Below are 26,611 nucleotides of genomic sequence, written 5' to 3'. Positions count from 1 at the left end.
ATGATTAGCTGATTTTTTTTCCTGAATTCTGTGTAAACAAGTAAAAATTATTTAAAATCCTGATAACTTTGAACTTTTAATAGGAAACAGTGCTTAGGTCACACAGAGTGCAGTTTGAGGGTTTTTGAATTATTTTGACTCCTTGTTAAAAAGTGTGCCCTCGTTTTGCAAAAGTCACTCAAATTAAGCTGTTTTTATCTGTGACATTGCAAATACTTTACTTGCAGTGATAAATGTTCCGCATTAGTGTAAACACCTCCTGCTTAAGGTCATTAACTGTGGATAATGGCTTCCATTTGGCTAAAAGACAGAGCATTAGAAACAAATGAACCTGACACTCTGAAAATCATTAATTGATAACATTCTTCTACAAACCTAAAGACATTAAAATAGAATAGAGCAGCATATCATCTTGCTGAGGCTTCGTTAGACAAACAAGTTTTGACAATCAAACCCGACTGTTTTCCTAGGTATTTGCTGCATTCTTTGGAAACCCTTCTTTTCTCAAAGAGAAAACGTCAAGTGCGAAGTTGATGCAGAGGTAGAAACAATTAGATTGTGCAATTAAATGCAAAATCTGTGCTATTACTCAAACCTTTAACCAGCAGAGAACGTTCCCCCAAATGCCTAGCGCAGCTGTTTTAGTTTTTCTTACACCCCTGGTTTATAGTTTGAAGCCTTTTGGAAAGCAGTCTGCTTCCAAGCTCACCCAGAGTGTCTGGCAAAGGGCCAGAGTCCTGCCCATATTGCTGCAAGAGAAGTGGAAATGGAAGGAAGCCCCATTTTTTATGATAGACCATGGTGTACTCCTGTGGCTGTGCAATATACATTAAACTCCATGTTCTGAAGGAGCTCTTGGGAACTCACATATGTTCAAATCTTTCGGTTGTCTTTGACTCCCCTATCGCATTTTTGCAATAGCATAATTTAAGTATTTATGCCCCCTGCAAGTGACTTTTGAGGTTGTAGAGAGGAAAAGAGAGGTTGTAGAGAGCAACAGAGACACATAGCAGTTTGCCAGATTTGCTATATGGGAATAACCTTGCCAGAATCCGGAGAGCATTTGGCAGTCTGCCTATTAAGAGTGGCCAGACTGGTGACTCATCTGCAATAAGAGCAAACAACTGTACAAAGCTTCTTCCAGCAAGAAAATTAAGTGAAAGCAACTCTTTCCCCTGTGTCCTTGCAAGGGAAAACTGGTAACCTGGTCCTATAGCAATGCTACCCTGTGGCAGTGGGAAACAACAGGTTACAGTCCATGACTTGGGTGCCATGACCATCCCCCTTCCACACTGCAGAGGGGGACTACATGGAGAGGAGGGAAATTAGAGAAGACATCTGTAGAGTTGTTATATTAGTCATGGTACTGTTGTATACTATGTCATTCTAGGAATCAGCTCTAGAGTACAATAGGTAAGCTCCTTCAGCCATATCCTTGTTGTCCCCTCTTGCTGAAGAAGTCAACAGGGTCCTCCACCCTGAGATACTGACCTTTTTCTTTTTTTTTTCTTTTTTTTTTAACTTACTTTGGTTTTGGTGGTTGTTTCACATCTCCAGGAATTATTGCATGTTTCTGATATTTCCTAGGAGAACGTGGCACTGTTTCTTGTTCACTGGTTGATACTGAGCCTATGGTTAATAGTTACCATGTTCTCAATGTGATAATAAATCAGAGGCATAGAGAAATGAGCTTGAGACTTCTTCCAGTTAGTTACGAAATACAAGGTGTCTGCATCACAAGAAAATAACTTTTTTAACAGTTTCAGCAGAGATCAGAGACAACAAGAGCATGTGGCCTTGAACTACTCTATCACTCCTGCAGATTGTTAGTTCAGTCAAAATTTAAGTGATAGCGACAAGACTTCCTGTTTTTACAGGGACTGCTGTCGTGCTGCATTGATCATCACTAGTGATGGCTGCCCTTGTTTCTCCCAAGTAAACCAGCATGAGTTAGTCTTTTCATTATCCAAAACTAGTCAGGCCACTTCTAAGGAGTTAGAGTAAGATTATGAAAACCTTAATTCATATTTTACTAGAAAATAAAGGATCAAAACCTGACCCAAAGAAGACTAGTGATTTTCAACCAAAGCCAGAATTTCTTCCATTGCCCATTATAAAGGTTATGGAGTTAGGCAATGCTGTGTTTGTAGCTGACCTGATTGACTATGAATATTTAATTTGTTACTAAAAAGAGTTGTTATCTAAACTCCACAAATGGAGCGACTCTTTTCTTCCAAGGGCTGAACACTTCATCACAGGAGAATCTGTTGTATAATATAGTAGGTAAAAGTCAAGCAGGTCCAAGAAGAAAATTAGGAATGCTTCTAGACTTCTAACCCATGAAGCCCTTCAAAGGGTCTGACTTATTGAAGGCAAGCCTTACACAAGGTGTGTTTAGGGAATACCTTCCGGGGAAGCCTGCTGGCCTGCAAGGTACCTCTTGGTGCTTTTCACCTGTGTTTCGAAATGGACTAATACAGTGAGATGCCACTATATTTGGAGAGGTCTCAGACACTTTTTTTGGCAAAAATAATGTGTATATCTATCTAGTGGATCACAGATTATCAAAAATTTTCCATTCAGTGTTTGATGAAGGGTCACTGGTAGGTCACTGGTCAGTGAACATTCTTGCAGACAAGTTTTGCTGACAGCAGTCATTGTGGAAGCACTACAAGGAATTTGTATGTACACTGAGAACCCTCCTCATCACTCCAGTCTGACAGTAGGATAACTTGCAGTAACTGCAGTATGCATTGGTGATTCCTTATGTGTATGTACATATGTATTATCCGAGGATGCATTATGGTTTGACTGTATTTCTCTTCTGTGGTGAACATCATGCAAAGTATTGCAGTATACATGGAGTTCCCAGTGTGTGAGAAACAGTCAATAACTGAAAAGGGAAAGAAAGGTTTTAATTTGAAATTATATGATATATCTTGTCATCATCTTTTCTTCCAGTCTCCTAAATCAGCTTTTATTAGTGCTGCAAAAAAGGCAAGATTGAAGTCCAATCCTGTCAAAGTGCGCTTCTCAGAAGAAGTAATTATCAATGGCCAGGTGTCGGTGAGTATTTAGCTATTTAACCTCAGAAAGGACTGAGCATTTCATCCAAAGGTATGGCTCATAGCTGGAAAGGGAGGGAATTATATGGTAGAAATAATAGTGATAGACTTGCAAGGAAAGGGGTTTTTTTGTTTCTGAAGTTTTCCAAAGACCTTTTTTAAGTCCATTGGGCCCATAATTTTGTGAAAAATTTGTCTCTTAAAATAAAATTAAAATGCTACTGAATGCATTTTATGGTGATAGTGCATATACATCTGTCTTTATAGTCTTGATAGTGCTTGCTTGTTGTTTGTTTTTTCAGACCAGTTTTGTATCACTAAAACCCCTAAGCTGAAGAGAAGTACCATGTTAGGAAAACATTACCTTACAGACTTCTTTAAAACCTGTTTTATCTACTTGAACTTGTTGTTTCCAACCCTTAGGCAAAGTCAACCTCCCTTTGAGAGGCACTGAACTCCTCCTTAAACACGAACTCCCAGATAATTTTCATAATGTCCCAGAGCATCATTCCACTCTGATATCTTATGCAACTCTCTAATCCATTTTTCTGTTTTATTGAAAATGTTTCAATTTCAGAGATAACGTTCATTGTCAGAGAGATAGTATATAGGGAAGGACAATACTACAAGCCAGACATAAAATGTATGTGAAAGGTTTTATTTTTCGAGACACAGACTTATAGAGGGCAGCTGTAATGAGCATGCCTAGACCCTTGGAGAACACTGATATTTCTGCATTCAGTTTGGGCCAACACTTTCCTTTTCAGTTGTTTCCTTTCCATCTGATTTATGTACTTCTCTATAGAACAGTGTTTAGGTTTCCCTTGTTGCATGTTGTAATCTGATTCACTAATTTGCTTGACAGGAAACAGTTAAGGACAACTCACTTCTTTTCATGCCAAATGTTCTAAAGGTGTATCTTGAAAATGGACAAACCAAATCTTTCCGTTTTGACTGCAGCACTTCAATAAAGGTAGGCTGGATATACCTTGGTATGAGACCTTCAGTAATTATCATTTACTTGGAATGCTTTAAGAACAATGGTGTGCTCAGTTGGGGCTAAAGTTGTAGTTCAGAAATAATGAGGATTTGGTTTGTTTTTCTGCTGCTAAAAACATATTTATTTTCAATGAAGAAGGAGTGATGATTGTAATGTGCCTGGAGCACAATTAATAATGCGTAGTCCTATCGTTTGATGCACTGCCAAACACAAGCATGATTTGTCAGCAAAAGTCAGGAACTGAGAAGATTAAGATGTTGGTTGCTAATTGAATATCATCTAGCTTATCATCCAGTGAAATTAGGATGGGATATTGTAGGCTTATGTCAGTGATGAATCGCTCACTTCAGTGTAACGCACTTTATGCTTTCCATAACGCATTTCACATACAGAAATGAAAAAGTGAAACCCTGGCACACAACTGAGGCTGCTAGGGAGTGTCTGTGACACTGTTCAATGTAGGTTCCCAAATCAGAGGCATCATCAGTGTCTGTGAGAGCCTTGGAGTAGTGTAGTAAGCAACACGACTAGAGCTGTTGGGCATGCTGCTGGTCTCCTAAGCCTTATTGTTTGGGTAAACTAGTTTTAACACTGGTTACCAAATCTAGTTCACTGCATGGAGTGTGCATGGTTGGGACACTGAGACCTGAGAGATGCATGAGTGGGAATGATCAGTGGAGGCCGAGGATGCAATTCTCAGCTACATTGTCAGCTTTTGCTAGTTTTAAGGGATTTTAAAACCATGCATATTTGAAGAAAGGCTGCCTTTGTGCTCACTATGATACAGCAACATGCTCAATCAATTAGAATAGCAAAGAGAGTGATTTGCTAAGGTAGACAAGAGGAAATTCACTCCACTATGATGGTAAAACGGATACTGAGGTCACACTTAAAAATGCAATATTTGTTAATAGTTCATATATATACCTTAGGTGTAAGTTGAGTGCAGGTAATGGATACAAACCTCCACTCTACATCCATGGGATACTGAATTTCTTCAGTCCATCTGAGAATTTGTTTAGGTGAAGAAATAGGAGGCATGATTCATGTAGATAATGAAGTCTCATACCTTTCTAAGGCCCACGAACTGACTTTCCAGTATTTTCTGTTATGAACATAAAAACAACCAACCTGTTCCAGGATGTTTTGCCCCTGAAGATCAGTCTTTAGCCATCACATTGCATTAGTAGTTCTGTCATGGATGTGTCATTTACTGTAAGACCGTATGTCAAATCTGAAGTCATTTGCACAGGCACCCATGTGGGCTCAGCTATGTAGCTGTATTGATGTTGTAAACCTGCTCTGACCTTAGTAATTTTGACTATTTGTAGGAATAATATCCTTTGCATCTAATTCAGGCAATTATGTATTTTGAGGCCTTGTGTGTATGGGTGGGTGTGGATTGTTGCTTCTTTGCTTAACTGAGGTGAAGTAGACATGCCCCAGTCGAGTCAAGGTAAATGCAGTTTTTTTCCATGCCTAGCAGGCCAGTAGTACACTACTTATTAAGGAGGGTGCAAGCAGCACCTAACCTGCAGTTCTCACTTTCCTTATTGCTGGGAGGTAGCACCTGGGCTGATTCCTAAGTTACTGGATGAGAGGATATCTAGCAAAAAATTTGGTGCACTAATTCAGCACTATGTGCCTTTACTTCATATTTTAAAAGGTTCAAGACAGCTAGTGGAAAACAGTGCCATTATTACTCCCTCTTAAAAGCTTATATTTAATATTATGCTTCTTCATGTTACTGTTATGCCCCTTGTCTTTATAGCATAGTTTAGGAGTATAAAAAAATATAGATTTAATGTGTAAGCAATAAATTCCTCATTAGTCAGAATAGTATAATATTAGGTTCCATTATTTAGAGTGATTGCTTGCAATTCACTAATACTGTCACATTCTTTACATTGTACAAAGTTGTCCCATCCTCCCACATACATTTTTTTGTCCTTCCACCAACTTGGTCTTGATTTTCCATAAGCACACTGTAATTGATTAATTAATCTTCCTCAATTATGTTAAAACTCTTGGATTACAATTCGTCATGATCTCCTTAGTTAAGTCCTATCCGTCTGGATACTTATGTATATCTAAAATTTTTTTTGAGGGATAGAACTGTTTTAATCTTGTCACCAACATAATGTGAAACTATTTCTAAGTGATGCGTTATTATGTATTTCTTTTTCCTACAGCATTCACTAAAGCAAAAGATACCTTGTCAGATGATATTAATAATCTGCATACATTTACAAAGTGTTATATGAAAGTAAAGTAGGGATTAATTGAGTGGTTTTGTGAAGAGGTTTGTTTAGCTGTTATTTTAGAAACAGTCATTTTCAAGTTAACTACCCTTATGCATAATCCACTGTGAAAGAAAACTAATCGAAAGTCTCTAAAATTGGGGGTTTGTACTATAAATTGATATGGTCTATCAATTTACAACTATTGTTCTGCACAGGTATCATCATCATTGACTTTTCTGTGAGCATTTAAAACTCAAGAAGTGGACTTAAAAAACCTTGTCATAAGAACAAATAAAGGCCATTAATTTTTTATTTTTTTTGTTGAACTTATAAATTTGGTTTGTACTGCTTTATGGCCCTGCCCCAATGAAGTGAAGAGACTAGTGGCAAGATCATCTCTCCTTTGCTGATTTTTTTTATTTCCAGGGAGAGAGAAGGATATGATTTAAAGGCCACACCAGTATAATCTGCATATTAAACCACAGAGAATATTGTCCATTCAGAGCAATCTCATATATATATACTTTTCACGTTCGTGTCTGGTACCATCTTGGGGATGTTTGATTGTAAAGGTGCTGACTTTTCACTGGGTGAACAGGTGTGATGTCCTGTACACTTGTACAGAACAGGCGTGAAGCCTGGGCTTCCACGCTGTGCAGGTACATGCAGGGTGGGGGGCACTGAATAACTCAGTCCCAAGCATTTTGTGAATTTAAGTACATTTTATGAATCCTTTGTTAATTAGGATGTCATCTTAACACTCCAAGAAAAGCTTTCCATCAAGTGTATTGAACACTTTTCCCTGATGCTGGAGCAGAGGGTTGAAGGATCTGGAACAAAACTTCTTTTGCTACATGAACAGGAGACTCTAACTCAGGTTTGTGTAATGCTATGTGAAAACAGATATTAATGAGATGGATTAATCAGTAAATTATCCATCTTTTTCATTACTCAAGTGAGTTATCAACAAGATTTATAGTTTGATCCTGTCTATCAAACAGCAACAGTATTTAGATGTGGTTGTAAGAATCAGGTTCTCACAGGAAACAAATATTTTTTCTGTTACAAATGTCATATTTCATTGGGCCATTCAGAAGTATTAAGAAGTTCTGAGAACCACAGACTGCCCAAATTTCTTTAAAAACCTTATTTTGATTTTGGTTCCAATCTGATTATACAGATCTGTATCTGGGTGACAGAGAATAATGTTCCTCTTTCTGAGGAAGTCGGGTTTGTCTCGTTTACACAGTAATACCTTATGTCTCTTCAGTGATGATGAATTGTGACCCAGAAAACAGTGGTGTGACTTTCTTCTTTAGATCAGGGAGGTGTGACTAAAGGTGAACTTGCTTCATAGTTACCAGTGGAGTACACTGATTTTAGCTGCTTATCATTTTGCCAAATTGTTAAGACTGAAATTTTCCCTTGTATTTCTGAGTTCTAGGAAAACATTAGCATATTTTTAATTTCAACTAAATTTGAAAAAGAAAAAAAATAGAAATGGATTCTTAGATGAAATGGGGCAAAATATTGAAATTACAGAATCTCCTTGATCCTATAGCTAGAGTCCATGTATGATGGAGCTTAGTTTGCCAGCTAACAGTCTTTCTAGCATTTTCTAATCTTTAAGCACTTGCTTTTGCCATGTTAACATTCTTTTCTTGTGCATATAAGTTACCCAATGATTGCACAATATCCAAAAGTACTCAATACTGGCTGTCCTGGCCTAGCTCACTCCTTTGAAGTAACTGGTAAAATTATCAATGAAATCAGAAGGATCAGAATAAACCAACTTAGCGAGCTTTCAAAACTCCCATCCTGAGCTTTTATTTATATATACAGCGTATGTCTAGATGCTTAAGAATGAGGTCAGAGACAATGTGAGATAAATACACCTTTTGAAAATTGTTAGGGCAAGACAGAGAATTCAGTGGGTATTTTTAAAAGCATAGCTTTATAAAGTAAAGCTGTAGGCTATAAAGTACCCTAACTCTTTAACTGCATTAGCCTAATTGAATAAGTTAGATAAACTACATTAATTCTGGGGGTGTCTTCTTTGAAGTTCCTGTAAAATCAGCAAAATACTTTAATTTTCCATTATGATGTTGCTGCTGACCATGACTTACAATGGTGTTATTGGATTGATACCCTTTCATCCAGTTTTTCATTAGCTATGTGGTGGTCTCCTGTGAATATATCCGGAATAGAGTGTTAGAGGTTTAACAAAGTTTTGCTGACCAACAAGCAAAGCGGTCTTTGTAATTTTTTAGTATATTGGATCTCAGTCAAAAGTCATAAAGTAGATCTCTCAATCCAGGAAAAAGACCTAATTTCTTGCAAATTGCCTAATGGGTTAAAATAAGCAAGAGGAAGTGAGGAAAGTATTCAAGCTGGGCCTTACCTGTGTTCTCAGGCAGTCTAAGAAATAAAATGTGACTTCTCCTCAAAAACCTTCTCATTTTAGTCCTGCTGAAGCTCAACTCAGTTTGTATTTCACTTGGATGGTTTTCATTAAGGTCTGTTTTTTCTGCCCTTTCACTCTGATTTTGAGTGAATTCTGTTGCTTTGAGAATAAGTTGTATCAGGCAGTCATGCCTATACAAGTCTAAAAGTCTTTCCAAAAGATTATAAATATGATGTTTTTAGGTGAAGAACTTAGTAGCCCATGGCAGAGCTGTTTGATGGATAGAATTGTTTTTCTTCCTACCACACGGCTCTGAAGCAAGGTCACATTGCCTGAGACTACAGAGCACGTGGCTAAACCAGGGTTGCCAACCTCTAATATTTTTATTGCACTATCCTAGGTGACCCAAAGGCCAAGCTCACACAAGATGAGATGTCTTTTCAGGATTAGCTTTGTCCCAAAGGATCCCATTGATCTTTTAAGAAGAGATCCAGTTGCTTTTGAATATCTCTATGTACAGGTAAGTGAAAGTACAGCCATTGTTAATGTAAAGGAGAATAAACAAATGGACTTATTGTATATATAAATTTACGTCTTCATATAGAAAGTGTGACTACTCTAAATCCTGGCTTTGTTTTCTGCTGCATAAAGCCAATGAATGCACTTGGGGAATGTGCAAATCTCTATCATCTGCAAAGTCCCCTTTCTTCGTAAGTCTCTCCAAACAGTAATGCTTTGATATCTTTCCAAAGTATATTTGGCTTTAGAAAAGAGTGAAGCTGAATTAATTGCTAATACTTATTTATGGTATTGTAATATCAGACAGAAATGATGTCTGAAAAGGAACTTCCAGTAAGGTGGATAGGAAAACTGATGCACAAGCAATGTGGTTCTCCTGAGTATCTCACCAGGTAGAATCCTGCTATCCTGAGTCCAGATGCACTCTCTGTGATGCAGGATTACTCTTCTCCCCAGGAAGGATGAAGAGAGCTAAGGTCAAAATACTCATGCCTTCTGCTCTCAGGCAAAAGTACTGGTATTCTTCCTAAGTACCCATGTCGTGGTGACACATCTGAGAGCAACAGTCCTACCTTCAGCATGGTCCTGCTTCTGGGTTTGGAGTTACTCTACATGCAACGTTAATGAAAAAAAAAAACTGAAAACAGCAACAACAAAAAAACCCCAAATAATTTATTTTTAGTGCAAGATTTTTTAACTTCATGCTCCCTCTACTGGTTTTTTGTCAGAGCTGTAACGATGTGGTTCAGGAAAGATTTGGACCAGAACTGAAATATGACATTGCCCTGCGGTTGGCTGCGTTACAAATGTATATTGCAACTGTGACCACCAAGCAAACTCAGAAAATTTCCCTCAAATACATAGAGTAAGTTGAGAATGCTGTGTATCCTTAAAAAGTGAAACATTAGTAGTAACTAGTAGATTCTTTAGGGTTGTTTCTTTAATATGTCTGTATGTATGCACCAATATTAGGTTTATTCTTTGTCACTGAAATTGATTCAAGTGTGTTAAGAGCAACATATATGGTCCTTTTGGTGCATTTACCTTTTGGTCATCTGTTTAGGCATATGAAGTAGCCTATATATGTAAATAAATAGCTTATAAATGTAAGTAAGATTAACTCATTTGCTTTCAGTGATTTAAGATCTAAGTTTATATGGTCTGAATCCTAAAGTTTTAGTAGAGATTGTTATAGTAAAATTCAGATAATGGATTGATTCAGAAGACAGTAGGGTCATAGATTCCATTGTGTAATATTTCTTAAATGCAAAAGTATCCCAGCAGACACCTGTCTTATGTTAGACAACATGTATATGTATCTACAAAGAAAAAGTAAAATCCAGAGTGTGAATGCATACATCTGCTTGGAGCAAAAAAAAAAAAACAAAGCAGCAAAAAAACTGCAACAAAATCCGTAACAAAAGAAAAAAACCCAAACCCTAAAACTTTTGTTACTGTTGGGTAGTTTATTTGCAGAATAAAAGTAACTGTTACACACTCAGTCTTGTAGAGTTTATCCACCATATTGAAGATCATGTTATATTCTATCCTATTAATGAATCAGCAAAAATAACTACTTAGAAGTGAGAAGTCAGTCTTCTATCAAAAGAGGTGCTTCAAGCAGAAAAAAATTGGTAAAAGGAGGGAGACTGCTTTTGAGAGGGACCCTCTCCCCCCTCACCAAAAAAAAGTATAAGTGATAAAGAAAATGACTCTCTGGTTTGTGTGTTCTAAAGGAAGCCTCAAAAATAAAATTACATCTGACATTACCTTGTAAATTATCTGCTATTTTAATTCTGTAATGGTGCTTGCCTATATAATTAAGTGGTGTTTAACATAGACTTTAAACATCAAACTTAAACATTTTTTCTGAATGGCACGATTGAAGAGGTGGGAGGGATAGAAGAGACATTATTTATCATTTTAAAACATCTTTTTCATAATAAATACATAGTTTGAATCTAGAAAAATAATATGTTATTGCAGAACCCTGTACTTGATCAACTTTCCTTCTGTTTTCAGGTGATCGTTCACTTGACATCGTAGTCACCAGTCTTTAGATAAATAATCATCACAGAAATGTGAAATTAAATATATACCTTTTATTGCAGAAAAGAATGGGGATTAGAGACTTTTCTTCCATCTGCTGTGCTGCAAAGCATGAAAGAAAAGAACATAAAGAAAGCCCTTTCCCATCTTGTCAAAGCAAATCAAAACCTAGTTCCTCCAGGAAAAAAGGTATTAAATTTGCATCTTAATGGAAAATATGTTTTAAAGAAGAGAAAGGGTTGCGCATATGAGAAACATTTAAGGCTAATCCTTCGGAGAAACAGCTAGTCATTATATTTTCAGAGATTTAACTTCAGATGCTCGTACAACATAGCCAAGAACAATTATATATAATCAATTATGCCCCAACTAAACTATCTTCTTATCTTGAGAATGACAGAGAACTGGTTATTAACACATCATGTATGATAAAGATATATATTTTTAAAAATTAATTTAGTGCTTTCTATGAATAGCAGACTCATTAGGAAAGTTATTGTTCTCTCTATGATGCTCTCATCTGAATTACATTAACCTACGTGCTGGACATAAATGTTTTTCAGATTGTTTTCTGTTACACTGTAGAGAGGGACTTTTTGCTGGCCGAGATCTCACTGGATAGATGATGGTCCTTAAAGTAAATGACCCTCTTTACTGTTGTAAAATACTTTTCTTAGCACTAAGCTTTCAGTTCAGCTGAAAAAAAACATGGAGAAGACAGTATCTCTGAGAAATATCTTTGTTACATGCATACAACTAAGGCTACTACTTTTAGACACAGTAATGAGGTTTCTTAATGCAGGTCGTCTAGTCTGTCTTTGTAGTCAATGGAGAGAAACAGGTACTTCGAGGGAGCGATTCATCCCATCCCACATTAGGAACCAAAAATAGGTCAGATTAGTTGTGTCCTAGAAATGCTTATTTCTCTTCATGGACTGTAAAAAGAATCTAAGAGTGACTAGTTGAGACATAAAATGATTTGAATCCTGCTTCATGACACTTTTTTTCTGAACCAAAAAACTTCAAAATAGCTGGTGCCTGAGCTGAGGTTCATTGCAGTCAGCAGAAATCCTTCTTGGAGGTTTCAGATCACATCATGACTGTGAACATAGCTCTACGTGTTTGACCTGTGAAGCTCAGGAAGAAAGGCCACCTCTCTGAAGCACTGCATGTCTCCTATACTGCTGAAACTAAAGCTAAATTATGCCAATTGCTTATTATTTATCCTGGTAGAGTAAATTTGGGTTCATTTTGGAAGCCATCACTGCTGGAGACCTTGCAGGTGTAAGGTATGCCTTACAGTGGCATACAGTATCAGTTATTGGTTAGGAGAGATATTGCAACAGTCCCTTCCTGCAGCAAGCAGTCTTTCTGGGTTTGCTTCACTTTTTTTTGATTTGAGCTTTGGAAATATATTGTTTCCGTTCTGCTTTTTTTTTTTTTTACCAGGTAGGTCTCATAAACAAAGCATCTGAGCTCATCGTCACCTTCTGTCTCACTTGTAGGTACTAACACAGGAACTGATTTCTTTCTGGGGTCTTCTCTTCCTTCGCATGAAGGGAAGCTTCTCATTCTCAGGATTCTCTTGTTTTTCACAACCCCTATGTATTTCTCCACTGAGTGAACACGTAGTGAAGGAAAAGGGAAAGCACTATCACTAGTTGCTCTGCTTCAGATCCATTTCCTTCTTGGTGTCTAGAAAAAACTTAGGATAGGAGCTCTTAAAATGTTGTTCAAGATCAAACAATTTTTTGAATTAGAATTCCAGTGGCTGAAAGGAGACTAGCAAATGAAATGAGACTGTTTTATATTATCTTTCAGAAGTCTAGATATAAGGGCTTTACCAGCAGGGAGGTAAAAGGTTTGGATCCAGACTGTTTGGGTGAAATGAACTGTTTCTTGTTTCCATTCTGTCTCATAAAGTATTTCCAAGTTTTATTTCCTAGGTAGGGAGTTTAAGTTCAGAGGAAAAAAAAAGGAGACAAATTATTACATGTATTACATGATATGATCTTATGTATTGACGTGCTGTATTTCGCTTTCAGGTTTATTACCTACTAAATATAGTGGAAGAGTTTCATTTTACAAAGTAGGAAATACAGTAACGAGTTGGAATAATATGCCAAGTACCACAAGTACCTAGCAAGATGTAATATACGTAACTGACAAAAGCAAATTCTTTGTTCTTTTTCTCTATATAGGTGCATAAACATTAAAGAACTGATGGAATTTATGAATGGAGAGCTTCTTAGCCTTGAGATCCCTCAATGACCAGATGTTTGAGCACTTTTAACATTTTCCCTTCATTCAATCAGTTACGGTGTTACTGCAGTGCTCTGATCTGCCCATTCTGAAGTCCTCAGTGCATTTTAACTAAACAAGCAAGATATTAATGTTAAGAATGAAACAGTTTCTCCTCATCTGAAATTCAAGCATGTATAGATTTAGTTTCAAGCTCCAAAGAGCTGTTTTTGCAGTCCATTCTCCTTATATTACACAAATACATTTTCTTTCTGAATTTTGTAATGTGATGATTTTCACAACTACCTCTTACCCCTGTTTCTCCTTTCTCAGCTCTCTGCTCTGCAAGCCAAGGTGCATTATCTAAAGTTCCTCAGTGATCTGCGATTATATGGAGGGCGTGTTTTCAAGGCAACACTAGTGGTAACATTTCTCTTAAAACAGTCTTTCTCTTCTCTTGATTTTTTCATCGATACTTTTTTTTTTGCAAAAGCTGAATTATATAATTTTCTTTAGAAGTTTAGGTTTTATTCATACACTTAAAAATCATTGTTAATTGAATCAAATCACTTTTTTTTAATTTTCATCTTGAAAATAACATACCTGATATAATTGGAACTTTACTGGGAATTTGGAGATAGGTAGCACTTTTCTAGCAAATAACACCATCCAATTAACTATGGAATGCTAAAATTATTACTCTGGAAAAATCTTAATGACAACATTTTTCTTTTAACAGAAGGAGAGTCCATCCATCTGTCTGTCCACCTAACTGCCCATCTAAAAACTAGAGTACAATCAACATCCAGCAGGAAATTCCTTTACTCTTTGTTTTTAATTACGAATCAAGTATGCTCTTGTGTATCTTCTTAGAAAAAACCATAATAATCTTTAATGTAGAAATGCCATGGAAATGTAGTCCTATGTAACTGCAAGTTATCACTGAAAGTGATTTCTGTCACTATGCCATAGCTATCATGTTTCTTACTTCTGCTTTTTTCATTTCTTCTGCTAAAGCAGGGAGAAAAGCGTTCAGAAGTAACGCTGTTAGTGGGGCCACGATACGGAATCAGCCATGTGATAAACACCAAAACAAACCTTGTGGCTCTCCTGGCAGACTTCAGCCATGTGAACAGAATTGAGATGTTTACAGAAGATGAAAACAATGTTAGAGTTGAGCTGCATGTCTTAGATGTAAAAGTAAGTTTGTTTTAATTTATTTTGATATAATATCTATAAATAATGTTTTTGTCTTTATTTGAATATTATATCAAGGCATACTGTTCTGAATATTTTCATGCCAGTAATACTCTGAGGGTGCATTTTTAGCTCTTTATTTGGACAGTGCATGTATACTATGGCTGGGGCATTTGAGGGCCCTACAGCGTACCAGACCGGTACTTTGCAGCAGCACTTTTATTCTATTTTGATTTTTCTCTTGGCTGACCCCAGGCAACTGGCTTTGTTGTTGTCTTCCTGAATTTCCATGGTTAGAAGAGATGATGATGAAATTGGTCTTCTTTTGAAACTCCTTCTAATAGACAATATTATTACCATTGGAAGTGTAATAGACAATATTATTACCATTAGAGAACCACCAGCTGCATCAAACCAGTGTCCCCTGAAATCCAATGTTACATCTGCAAAACTCAGTGCAAGCAACCACATAGCAGTTACCAATTAGGTAAACTGTAGAAAAGCATGGGTTTTTTTCTTAGCTTTTGTAATTCTAGTTCAGTGCTTTGCCCTGCATAATATATTCGCAGATGCTCATCATCTACCTCTAGTTGTTTAATTTTTCTTGAATCCCACGTAATACTTTGCATCTGTGGCATCTACTGGCAAAATGAGTGGAGTTTTGTACGTTATATTGTCCTGGTTCTTCTTGGTGTGGTTTCTATTTGGTTTTGAAGTGAAACGCTTCATGGACTTTCTAGGACATTAACAATAAGGATAACGAGAGATTGAAGGAATAGTTCTTGAAACGTATGTATTTGATTAAAATAAATAGAGCCTAACAGTTTTTTCTGCTTACCCAGCTATACAGAAAGAGCATATGCAAGGAATGTTTTACTAAGGTTTTGCTTTGAATGTTTTATATATATTGACCTGGAACTGTTTCCATGTATTTACATTAATGAAAAAAAATTGCTGTAAATTAATCGAGATGCTCTTTGACAGCAACCTAAGAGAAATTTACAGGTTGGTAAACGTAGCATCTCTTTCACCTTACTTGGCAATGGTGACATCTGAGGATCTCAGGCTTCTTTACCTGTTAACACTGCTGTGCTAAACTCATAGCCCTCTTGTAAGAAAGCTGTTATCACCTTTTTACAGATGGAGAAATTAAGTCCTTCCCATCTGCTCATATGCAGCACAGTATGCCATAGTATTTTTTATTACCATGATTTTATGTTGCTTTATATTATAATACTGTTACTGTCTTATTGAAAATTGTGTATATCCCCATCTCCTTGCATTTCAACACATTTAGTCTTAAAGTCAGCGAGACTGGCTTAGAGTTACAAATCTAGGAGGCTCTGGATGGAATTTGAAAAAAAAAATGCCTCTCTGTGGGGCACAGGTAGGGGTTGTCACTATGTCCTATGAAGGAAATGCAGGCACACACAGGTAGGTATTCTCAACTGATGTTTTCATCCCTTAACTTACCCTAAGGTAATAGGTTCATATATCCAGGTTCTGAATATGCCAGTATATGTCGTATATGCCATTATTTTCTTCACGAAAGGGATAGTTCCAATTTTTATTGTTTGTTTCTTTTAATACATTTTCAATTATGTGTCACTTGGCAGAAGAAGGCAAAAAAGTTTAGCTGTCACAAGACTTTTCGGCAGATTAACAGTAGTTCACATAACTGTTTTCAGCAATTTGAGGTTTATGTAGAGTTCATCTATTTCTGCCAATTGCTGCAGAAAATTTGAGATGAATATATCATTTCAAGTTTTAGTTTTTAGTAGTCGCTCAAAAGAACAGAGATTAATTAATCTGATGTGGGTTTAATAATTTAGAGTAACTTTAATGGCTATAGTTGAATATCTTGAAAGAAGCATGTATTGATTAGAAGCTCAAGCTGTAGCAAAAAATATGTTAAAGAAAAAAACCACATAAATTTTTCTGCATTCCTGAAAACTGTTAATAGAACATTCAGGGCAGCCGGGACATTTTGACCTAAGATACTGCAGCACAGGCATTTAAAAACTCATCAGACCTATTCTGGGTTTGGTAGTAAGCTAAGATCATCGGTTATGTTTTGGCCACAGCTTCTACCAGAATCAGTTGTCTTTTTACTAGTAAGGGGCTGAGTAGGTTGGAGAGACATCCTTGTTGCTCTTCCTGGAAAGAATGATGCAGGTCCTTGCATATGTCTTGTGACAGTGGGCTCTGCATGCTAGATTATGATAAATTGTCACAAATGTCCACATAGCTATGAGTCACTACAAAATGTGAGTGATAAGATGGGTTGTCTACAGTATAATTACTATCTATGCATCATAGGAAGGGCTTCATTTTTATTTCCTGTCTAGGAATTATAGAGGCTAGACACCTTAAAATAAATTTGAGGAGAACAGCTTTTGGTATTAAAAGCTGCAGACATATGAACAAAATTTTTAGACAAAGAAATGTATGTATGATGGCAAAAGAAAAGGGATTTAAAGAAAATATATTTCATATGGATATCTCAGGTTCCATGCTTGCTAGCCTGGTAGCCATAGTTTTTCAGAGCTCTGAGGTCTCTCATTTTTATTGGTCTCGATTTTTTTTACAGTGCTTTGTGTTTGTTTTCTTTGCTGATCTCCCTTCTGAGGATCTTTCTACATTCTGAGGATCTTTCTACATTCTGAGGATCTTTCTCCATTCTCTTTGTCTCTATCTGCTTATTTTTTCACTGTTTGTCTTTTCAGTAATGTCAGGCCACAAACACTGAAATCTTTTAACCTGTCACTGCCTCTGCTTTGTAATGATAACTTTAACCATGCTACTGTGTTTTCTGAACCTCAGCTTTCCCTGAGTGTTTGCTTCCCATGTCTTGCTTCATTACATATGCTTAGTGCACCTTATTTTCTGAATCTGTGGATTCTCATACTACTACAAGACTCCAATGCCTAATGTACCAGATTCTTAATCCATGGCAGATTCAATGTAACATTAAATAGTGGTTTGGCAAGGATAAAATATCTATGCAAGAAAAAGATGGAGCAAGAGTCTTAAAACGGTTAGCCTCATTCAGAAAGAGAGCAATCAGCTGTTAAGATGTCCAATTGGAGTTCTACCTTTTCTAGATTGTTTATGCTGTTTGATATTGGTAGTGAGGAAAATAAATTCTCGTGTATTTTTCAATGTAGTGTCTGTGATGTAATTCCTTTTGCTTCAATGTACTAGTATTGTCAGCAGGTGAACAAATTGAGGAGGAATGGCCTTAACTTGATTGTGTTCTTCTTAGCCTATTACTCTTCTGATGGAGTCATCAGATGCAATGAATCTTGCTTGCCTAACAGCTGGATATTACCGACTGCTGGTTGACTCAAGGCGTTCCATATTTAACATGGCCAACAAGAAAAATATAGGGAGCCGAGAAACAGGTATTCATTTCACAGTACATTAACAATGGTCCGATGTATAAAGAAGTCAGCTTAAGCCAGAGCACCTCCAGATAAATAGAAGGCTATGTCAATAAGATCTGATTGCTGGCTCAGACCTAGCATCACAGTGTATCAGTTTAGCTTTATAATGTTCTAATATCCAGCCTATGATAGCATCTTAATGGTAAAATAAACCAATGATTAATTTCTTTCCTACGCTAGTAAAATAGATGCATGCTCCCTGTGAGTGTTATTATTTTATATGCATATATCTTTTGTAAGAATACATATGGAGAAACCAGCTGATTTTATGTTACTATTCCTGCTATAGTATTTGTACCTAGATGAGGTTTAGTTTTATTCCAGAGTAGAAAAGTACCAGTTAAACTTTAGGTCATTAAGTCAACAGGTATTTTACTTAGAACAGAGGTGAGTTTAAAAGAGTTTTTTTGAAGTCTTTGGTGGCTTAGCTGTCCTATTCAGAATGTTTAATGCTCAGCATTAACAAATTATTGTTTAAAAATTACATGATTTTGTTCTTTGATTTCACACTGTTGATTTTATTTCGCTGTGCCACAGGACCTGAAAACAGAGGGAAGCATAATATCCTTGCTTCTGAGTGGAATTGTATACCAAAAACTACCACTTTCCTGGCTGAAGGAGATCAGGAGACTCAAATATGCTTTGCTGATCCAAAACAGAAGACTGTAGATGTTTCTGAAAGTCTGTTATGTCAAAAAGAACACAGACATCTGTACATAGAAAATACTTATAATTCAGGTGGATTTGATCAACATCTGGCCAAGCAAAGTGACCCTGCTGAAGCAGAAGAAAGCAGAAATTTTAACCAGCCTTCACTGCTGTCACTCTCAGGTTTGGAATCTAGCAAGAAAGCACAGGATTCCCCCAGGGGAGCAAAAGTTTCGTTTATATTTGGAGATCACAACTTGGATGGTATCAGTCCCCAGACTCTTGGCTATGAAAGGCTTTTGGATGAAAGTCCAGAAGTACTAGAAAAACAAAGAGCCATTTATATTAGTAATGCCAGTGATATTAAAGGCCTGGAGTTATCACCAGACACTGAAAGCATTCAGTTTGCTACAAATTCTGTTTACGCAACTATAAGTGATGGTAAAATATTTGGAGCTGCGGAAGGGATAGAAGAGCCTTTGCTGCATGATATTTGTTATGCAGAAAACACAGATGATGCCGAAGATGAAGATGAAGTAAGCTGTGAAGAAGACATTATGGTAGGAGAAATCAATAGGCCTGCTCTTCTCAGCCTTTCTGGTTCTAGTGATGACATTATTGATTTGACTTCACTTCCACCTCCAGAAGGTGATGATAATGAAGATGATTTCCTATTGCATACCTTAAACATGGCCATTGCTGCTCCTCCACCGGGCTTCAGGGACAGTTCAGATGAGGAAGACACTCAGAATCAAGCAACGCAGCCTAGAGACAACAAGGAGCAAGACAGTAATCTAGGCAATGATGACATTCCAGTGTCGCTTATCGATGCTGTCCCTACTAATACAGAGGGGAAATGTGAAAAGGGGCTAGATGATGCTGTAGTCTCTACACTTCAAGCACTAGAAGCTTTGGCTGCTTCAGAGGAACAGCAGACGAATGACAATTCAGGTTCTTTCACCATAGTTACATTTATTCATTGAAAATCATTCCATCTCATCCATTTAGCTTTGGAAATACTCCATTTCATGAGGGTTGGTTTGTTTTTTCTTAGTTTTCCTTTTATTTTTTACCATCATTTTGCATATATCGTATTCCATATTTAACGGAGCACCATTATGTTATTAAACTACCTGTTTCGGGAACTGTGCAATAAAGTCGAAGTATTCTTACAAAGCATATTTTTGTCCCTAATACACCCCCTTTTGCTTTTCACTTATCCAGGTGCTTCAGCTGCTGTCATTTAATTGAGTCTTATTTTTTGTGGCTTGCAGGTGTAGCTATCCTGCGAGCATATAGCCCTGAGTCATCTTCAGATTCTGGCAATGAAACAAATTCCTCTGAAATGACTGAAAGCTCTGAACTAGCCGCAGCACAGAAACAGTCAGAAAACACTGCACGTATGTTTTTGACCACAAGTGAAGGCTACCAACCCCTTGTGGAAGAGCAGACTGAATTTCCTATTGCAAAGAATCAGGCTGGAGGGCCAGGCATGAAGCCCTCACAGCCTTTGTCTGGTCATCAGGCTGCAGAGCTACAGTCAAAAGTTGTGCCTTCAAAGCAGATTCTTCATTCTGATAACATGGAAATGGAGCCAGAGACCATGGAAACAAAATCTGTCACTGATTATTTTAACAAATTGCACATGGGATCCTTGGTATATTCTTGCACTAGTAAAAGGAAAAATAAGATGACAGATAGCGAAGTAAAAGCACCCTCTGATGGCAATGCTACTGTGAAAAAGCAACAGGGAAATAAAAAAGCAGAGACTGATGAAGATCTAAAAGCTAAATTTGGAACTCTTTCAGCAAGAGACAGTCAACGCCTAAGCACTTTTAATGTGGAGAGAACTGCCTTTCGCCAAAGATGGTATGCTGCTGATGATGGGGCAGCAGATAAGCCAAGCCCAGAAACAGTGAATGGGAAAACTTTTCCAAGAGTTCCTGTCATTGGTAAAGCAGAAACTGACTGTAAGGATGAAGTGGATCCTGAGGTGGATCAGGATGATACCTCAGGGCTTAGCCAAGGTGAAAATTTCCTGTCAGATATAACTCCTGTGTCTTCAGCCAAAGACCTAAACGATGCAGAAGATACCGATTTATCTGCAGATGACCATCCTTCAAAGCTTCCAGAAGCAGAGCAGAGTGTGGCTAGGCTTTGTGAATATCACTTGGCTAAGCGCATGTCATCTCTGCAAAGTGAAGGCCATTTCTCACTGCAGAGCTCTCAGTGCTCTTCAGTGGATGCAGGATGCAGCACAGGCAGTAGCACGTGTGCTACCCCTGTTGAATCTCCTCTTTGTACCTCTGATGTTAAGCACATCATCTCTGACCCATCAATGAAGGGTATTTCCTATGTTCCAGCAGATGAAAGAGCTGCCATTCTTCCAAACCATGGAACGACATACAAAGACCTGCACCAGCAGCCGGAAGCCGTGTGTCACAGAATGACAGTGCCTGTTGTGCATTCAGCAATTAATGCTGAACCACTGTTCGGCACTTTGAGAGAAGGATGTCATCGGATCCCCAAGATAAAAGAAACTACAGGTACAGCAGTAATAAAGGGTTTCTTATGTTTATTTTTAAAACTATATGTTAGCTTTGAGGACTAGGTAAGACATTTCTATTATCTTTACCTTGAACTATATCTTCAAGTTGTAGCAGATATTGGGGTTAGAACTTTATTTACCTATTCATTTTACTTGTACATGTTGAAATATTCTTAAGAGCTGCATACAGAGATTGACTTTTAAAAAAAACCTCTCATTACAGTTAAAAATATTTGGAGGGACACTGATGGTGAGGCCTCTTCCACTCTTTGGAAGCCTCTCCAAAATCCATAGTCACTTGAGTTCCAGGATACTTGCTAGATTATAAGATGACTTCAGAAGGTATAATAATGTAGGAGAGAAAAACCTGTGATTCATTTTTTATGTATCCTATATGCTATTTCAGCAGGTTGTCAAAAGCATGCCAATATGAATAAAAAGCTCTAAATGTAAGGATGAGAAAATGTCACTACTTTATTAAGCATGTATTTACTTCACAATCTGACAGTAAGTGTTTCTTCAAAGTTAAAAAAAATGCAGTTTTTCAGAGATAGCACTGGAAATTCTTTCAGTTGTATTTTAAATGTTTCTCTCTTCTTGTGGTTGCAACCCACATGTAGCAATTCTGTGCGAACGCATAAGAATCCAAAAGTGCAACAGACTAGGAGCTAGAATGAGAAATACTCTTTCTCTGCCAAAAAAAAACCCCCACGTAACCAAACCAAAATTACCGTGAACGCATCTTTCCATACTCTCTCAGGTGTAGTTAGAGGAGGTATTTTAATCTGAAAGAATTCATCTAATTAATAATAGAAAATATGCAATCCATATATTGGGGGAGATTTAGGATGTTTGATAGATAATTTTCTATTTCTTTTTTAAAATAAATTTGCTGTACTGGAATGAACATCTAATTATTCATAATTTATAATTTGTTGATAGATTTTAAGAGGCATTTTAATGAAATACAAAAGACTAGTATTGAATTTTTTTATGGAATATTTTGAGGAATGGAAACCATTGGGAAATACCAGGAATCCATTTTTCCTGACTGATAATAGATATTTAAAAGTTCAGTGTCCAAATATTATCAGGGTGATGCTTAATTATTCTGTCTGCTCTTCTACTACCCCTAGTGTAGCTTTCACAGAGCCTGAAAAGGGAAGACAAGGAGGCATGCCTACAGCTTTTCCTAGACAGCCTCTAGCTGACTCCATCATGCTATCATCCATGCTATCAGAATCAAAGGTGCCAAGTCAAAATCAAGACTCTTGTGACATTCCCAAAGTAAATCAGGCTTGTGGGGCAACAGTTAGTTTACGGCCATATGACATGATAGGAGGAAGCCTCAGGATGCCACAGAGCAGGAAAGTGCTGAGACGCAGCAGCAGCATCATTGGAGGATCTGCAGGCATTGAGATGCTGTTTGAAAAGAAGGCAGCCACGGCCAGTTTGAAATGCCTAGACATCACCCGAAAGGACGAATCCAAATCAGAGAGAAGGGTGGAATTTTCCCTGGGCAAAAAGCTGTCAAAAAGTTATTCTCAGAGTTGTGTGTTCGTCAGCACTGATAAGAAGGACAGTAAGAAGTGTTCGGGCACAGGTGCCAGTCAGAAGGACTCCAAGCCATGTCGAACGTTGCCTTTGCGAAAGCTGGACACCAGCACCTGGAGGTGTCGTGGCCCCTTTAGCTATTGCTTCCTAAGCAGAGGAAATAATGACAACGATGATGAAGATGACCAAGACAGCCATCAGCTCTCACATCTCTTCGAACATAAGACCCCCTGTGAACTCACAGAACTAGCTGGTCAGTCGTTGTGCAGTGACAATGAGCAGAAAGTCTTGGAGTCTCCGAAAGCTGCTGAGCCCCCACAAGATGAGGCAGTCAATGAGAAGAGCAGTGCCGACACCCAAGGTGGCCAAATTGATGTGAATCTCAATGATGTGGCCTTTGATGCACGAATCACGCGAATAAATGTGATGAAAGAGAAGACTTATGCAATGCCTGATGGATTTATTGCAGCACAAAAGGATGCCAGTGAGCTACTCTCACTGGTCCGAGCAAGTATGGGCAAGAGAGAAGATTTACATCCAGAAACATATGACCTTAAACTTTCTAAGTACAAACAACTGTTATCTTTGGAATCGAGACAGTTGGGAAGTGCCTGCAGGAAAATGGCCATGGCTGATAAAAGCCCTGAGGAAATGCTTTTAGCTATGACTTCCAGCTTTCAAGTACTCTGTTGTTTAACAGAAGCCTGCATGCGTTTAGTTAAAGTAATGAACTCTGAAACACAGCAGCAGGAAATTATAGCTAAGATAGACGAGGTTGTAATAAACTACATTTGTCTTCTGAAGGCTGCAGAAGCAGTGTCAGGCAAGACCTCCGGTGATCCTAGCATTAAACTCTTGGCTCGACATTCGACTACCATGGCCGCTATTGTAAGCACACTAACACGTTCTCTTAAAATGCTTTTAAACAAATAAAATTCAAAAGTCACTTCATAATCTACCTTTGCAAAGCCATACATAAAAAAACTTTTATTTACTGTATGTGTATGAACTAGTGTAACAAACTCAGCTTTCTCTGTATATTTTGTTATTTTATATAAAATAGGTATGAGATTAAAAAAAAGTTAAAATACTGAACACTGACAAAAGTAATTAGTAGATCTGTCCTTCTGTTTATACAAAAACAAAAGCCAAAAAAAAAACCCTCTACCCAAGACCAGAAAAAAAGAAACAGAAAAAATCCCATATAGGAGCAAGTTGATGTTTGACTATTTTTCATATAGTCAAATTTATGGTTGTATGAAGTGAACTTCTAAAGCCTGTTATGTCAATGAAGTTGTTTTCTGTTTCATCCAAGTTTTCACTTGGAGAATGCTCCATGTTTAGAAATGATAAATTAAATCATAATGTATATAACGCAATATTTAATGTTTTAAAATTATAATTTTTAAGCATTGAAAATAGCAAAAAGACATTTAAAATCCAAGAGACTATTATAACTTACTAGAGAATATATATATAATAAATGACTCTTTTGTTCATATGGACTGAATTACCTGATTCTTCTTTTCTAGGAAATTCTGTACTTAAGAAAAAAAAAAAAAGAAAAAAACCAAACTATTGAATATACCAATTTCAGAGGGTATTTGATGTATTGAACATTAGTGTTGGTATTTTAGACAGTGACAGTACTTGTGGAAGACTGAGGACACAGAAACCAGAGTGGTTGTGGTTTTCTCTCTGAAATGAAAGGTTGATGCCATAATGGTCAGACCAAAGTGTATGGAGCGGGTCTATACACCCATTTCCCTGGTAAATGAGAGAGGGAGGACCATCAGGAAATTCATATGCTGTTTACTGTTTCATCATATACCTATGGTGCATCGGAACAACATGAACTGCATCTATTTTGTTAAATATTTTATACTTCATATTTTATGATTCTGAATGTTTAACTGTAAAAAAGTTAGAAATAAAATGAAGTTTTCAGAATACAATAAATATCTCTGAAATATTTCCAGCTAGACACAGTTCTTCTCTTGAATGATGACAAGGGCAAACTGTGAATAATCTCTCCCATCTGAACCTTTCTGGAAAACATTTTGTAGTCTTGTGTTTGAGAGGCAGCCAAAGCAAAAGCTCTCAGTTCCAAGTGGCAAATAGGCTTTCATAAGAGCATCTGGTAAAACTTTTCAGTGACTGAGGAGCAGCAACCTCCATTCTCCAAGCTGATGTAGGTAATTTTCATCTGTTTGTCACATACAAAGGGTATAACTGCTCCATTTTGAAAACTGACCCGTTCAGTTGAAGCACATGTGAAGCTTTCTGTGCTGAACTAGAGAGACTAAACCAACAAAATTAAGGAAATATTTTCTTTCACTTCACTATGAAACCAAGACAGGCGTTTTCCTCAGACTGCAGAGAAACAGCTTCAGAAACACAGTGTCAGAAGCTTAATATGTTGTCCATAGGAGAAAAATCTGGTTTCTGAGACCAATTCACTTAGCACATGGACCCACTCTGGAGGGCAGCTCAGAGGTAGGCTGTAGGCTGAATTACACTATTGGTGGGTGACAACAGCTTGTCCTGTGTGGTGCTCACACTTAGTGCTCTCGTTCTGGCAGCCCAGAGAGTGGGACCAGAGCGCTGCTCTGGTGCTGCAAATACTGTGGGTTTTGGCTGTTTCATACTGGGGGAAAAAAACAGGATAAGTTGTTGTATTGGTACGTATTCCTTGGTTGTTTTCTGAGTTTATAAAAATGTCATCAGTGATTTGGAACCATTAAGTTCCAAAAATAAATTTATGATTGTCACAGCTAAGCATTGACATAGTTTATAGGAATGTGTTGCTTTCAGCATTGCTAGTCCAGTCCTTTTCATTCCACTCCATTTCAAAAACTGATCTAATTAATTCAAAGGTAAGCAGATTGTTGTTGTTCTTTTGTTTTAGCGCTTTCCTGATTGTAGACATGCTCCTTTTGCTCCCTGAAGCTAACCATGGCCTTTTTTTTTTTTTTGTGGTAATATTTTTGGGGTTTAACTAGTGTGTGTGTGTGTATTTTTTTTTGGGGGGGGGAGGGAGGGCATCCTCTCCTTTTTAATGCATTTTCATGGAATCATAAAATAATTTGGATTGTAAGGGTCCTCTGGAGTTCATCTTGTCCAACCCTTGCTCAAAGCAGGTCTAATCAGATCAGGTTGCTCAAGGCTGTTTCAAGCATTTATTGGACACCTTCCAAGGATAGATGTCCCACAACTCCTCTGCGCAATCTTTAATGTTAAAAAATATAAAAATATAAAAATTCTTCATGGCTAATCCATTGCTTTTCATTATATCACTGTGCAACCTTTAGAAGAGTCAGGCTGTCTTCTCTCTGTGCTTCCATCAGGCAGCTGTAGGCTGTAGTAAAGTTTCCCCTGTGCCCTCTCTCCTCTGGGCTGAGTAAAACCAGTTCCTTCAGCCTCTCCTTGTATATTGTGTGCTCCAGCCCCTGACCAGCATGGTCACACTCCACTGGACTCCATGGTGTGATTTCATAAACGACCACCATGTTCTTGTCTCTGTTTTGATAAATAGGATCACCTAGCCAAGCTCTTTAAGGTATCTCTTAGCAGGCAGCTTTTCCTTTCCCCAAGATTTCAGATATCCCCACGTGGTACCATGCAAATGTCTTTTTTGTGATATTTCCACCAAGAATTATATGCAGGCTTTTAAATGCTGCCTTTTGAGAACTTGTAC

General features: G+C 37.5%; 1 protein-coding gene across 5 annotated transcripts in view; it reads left to right on the top strand.

Moving 5' to 3' along the window:
- The window catches only part of FRMPD4 (FERM and PDZ domain containing 4), a 299,385-nt gene extending 274,512 nt beyond the window's left edge, over positions 1-24,873 (top strand). For 3 of the 5 annotated variants that reach the window (XM_027725237.2, XM_027725238.1, XM_039379943.1), the window contains 12 exons: positions 2,962-3,066; positions 3,931-4,038; positions 7,054-7,185; positions 9,113-9,232; positions 9,960-10,096; positions 11,343-11,469; positions 13,855-13,944; positions 14,539-14,721; positions 17,984-18,122; positions 18,702-19,763; positions 20,087-21,358; positions 22,502-24,873. In XM_027725237.2, coding sequence (XP_027581038.1) covers positions 2,962-3,066; positions 3,931-4,038; positions 7,054-7,185; positions 9,113-9,232; positions 9,960-10,096; positions 11,343-11,469; positions 13,855-13,944; positions 14,539-14,721; positions 17,984-18,122; positions 18,702-19,763; positions 20,087-21,358; positions 22,502-23,847 — 4,821 coding nt within the window. In that variant the 3' untranslated portion in view covers positions 23,848-24,873. Of the gene's footprint in view, positions 1-2,961; positions 3,067-3,930; positions 4,039-7,053; positions 7,186-9,112; positions 9,233-9,959; positions 10,097-11,342; positions 11,470-13,854; positions 13,945-14,538; positions 14,722-17,983; positions 18,123-18,701; positions 19,764-20,086; positions 21,359-22,496 lie in introns of all 5 variants that reach the window. The other 2 variants (XM_039379942.1, XM_027725242.2) reach the window with 2 other exon arrangements.
- Positions 24,874-26,611: the final 1,738 nt, after the last annotated feature.

Source organism: Pipra filicauda, unplaced genomic scaffold (assembly GCF_003945595.2).
Source record: "Pipra filicauda isolate LSUMZ 115617 unplaced genomic scaffold, ASM394559v2 scaffold180_size1756469_pilon, whole genome shotgun sequence".
In the NCBI taxonomy this organism is placed as follows: domain Eukaryota; kingdom Metazoa; phylum Chordata; class Aves; order Passeriformes; family Pipridae; genus Pipra; species Pipra filicauda.
This window is presented reverse-complemented; position numbering and strand designations above follow the sequence as displayed.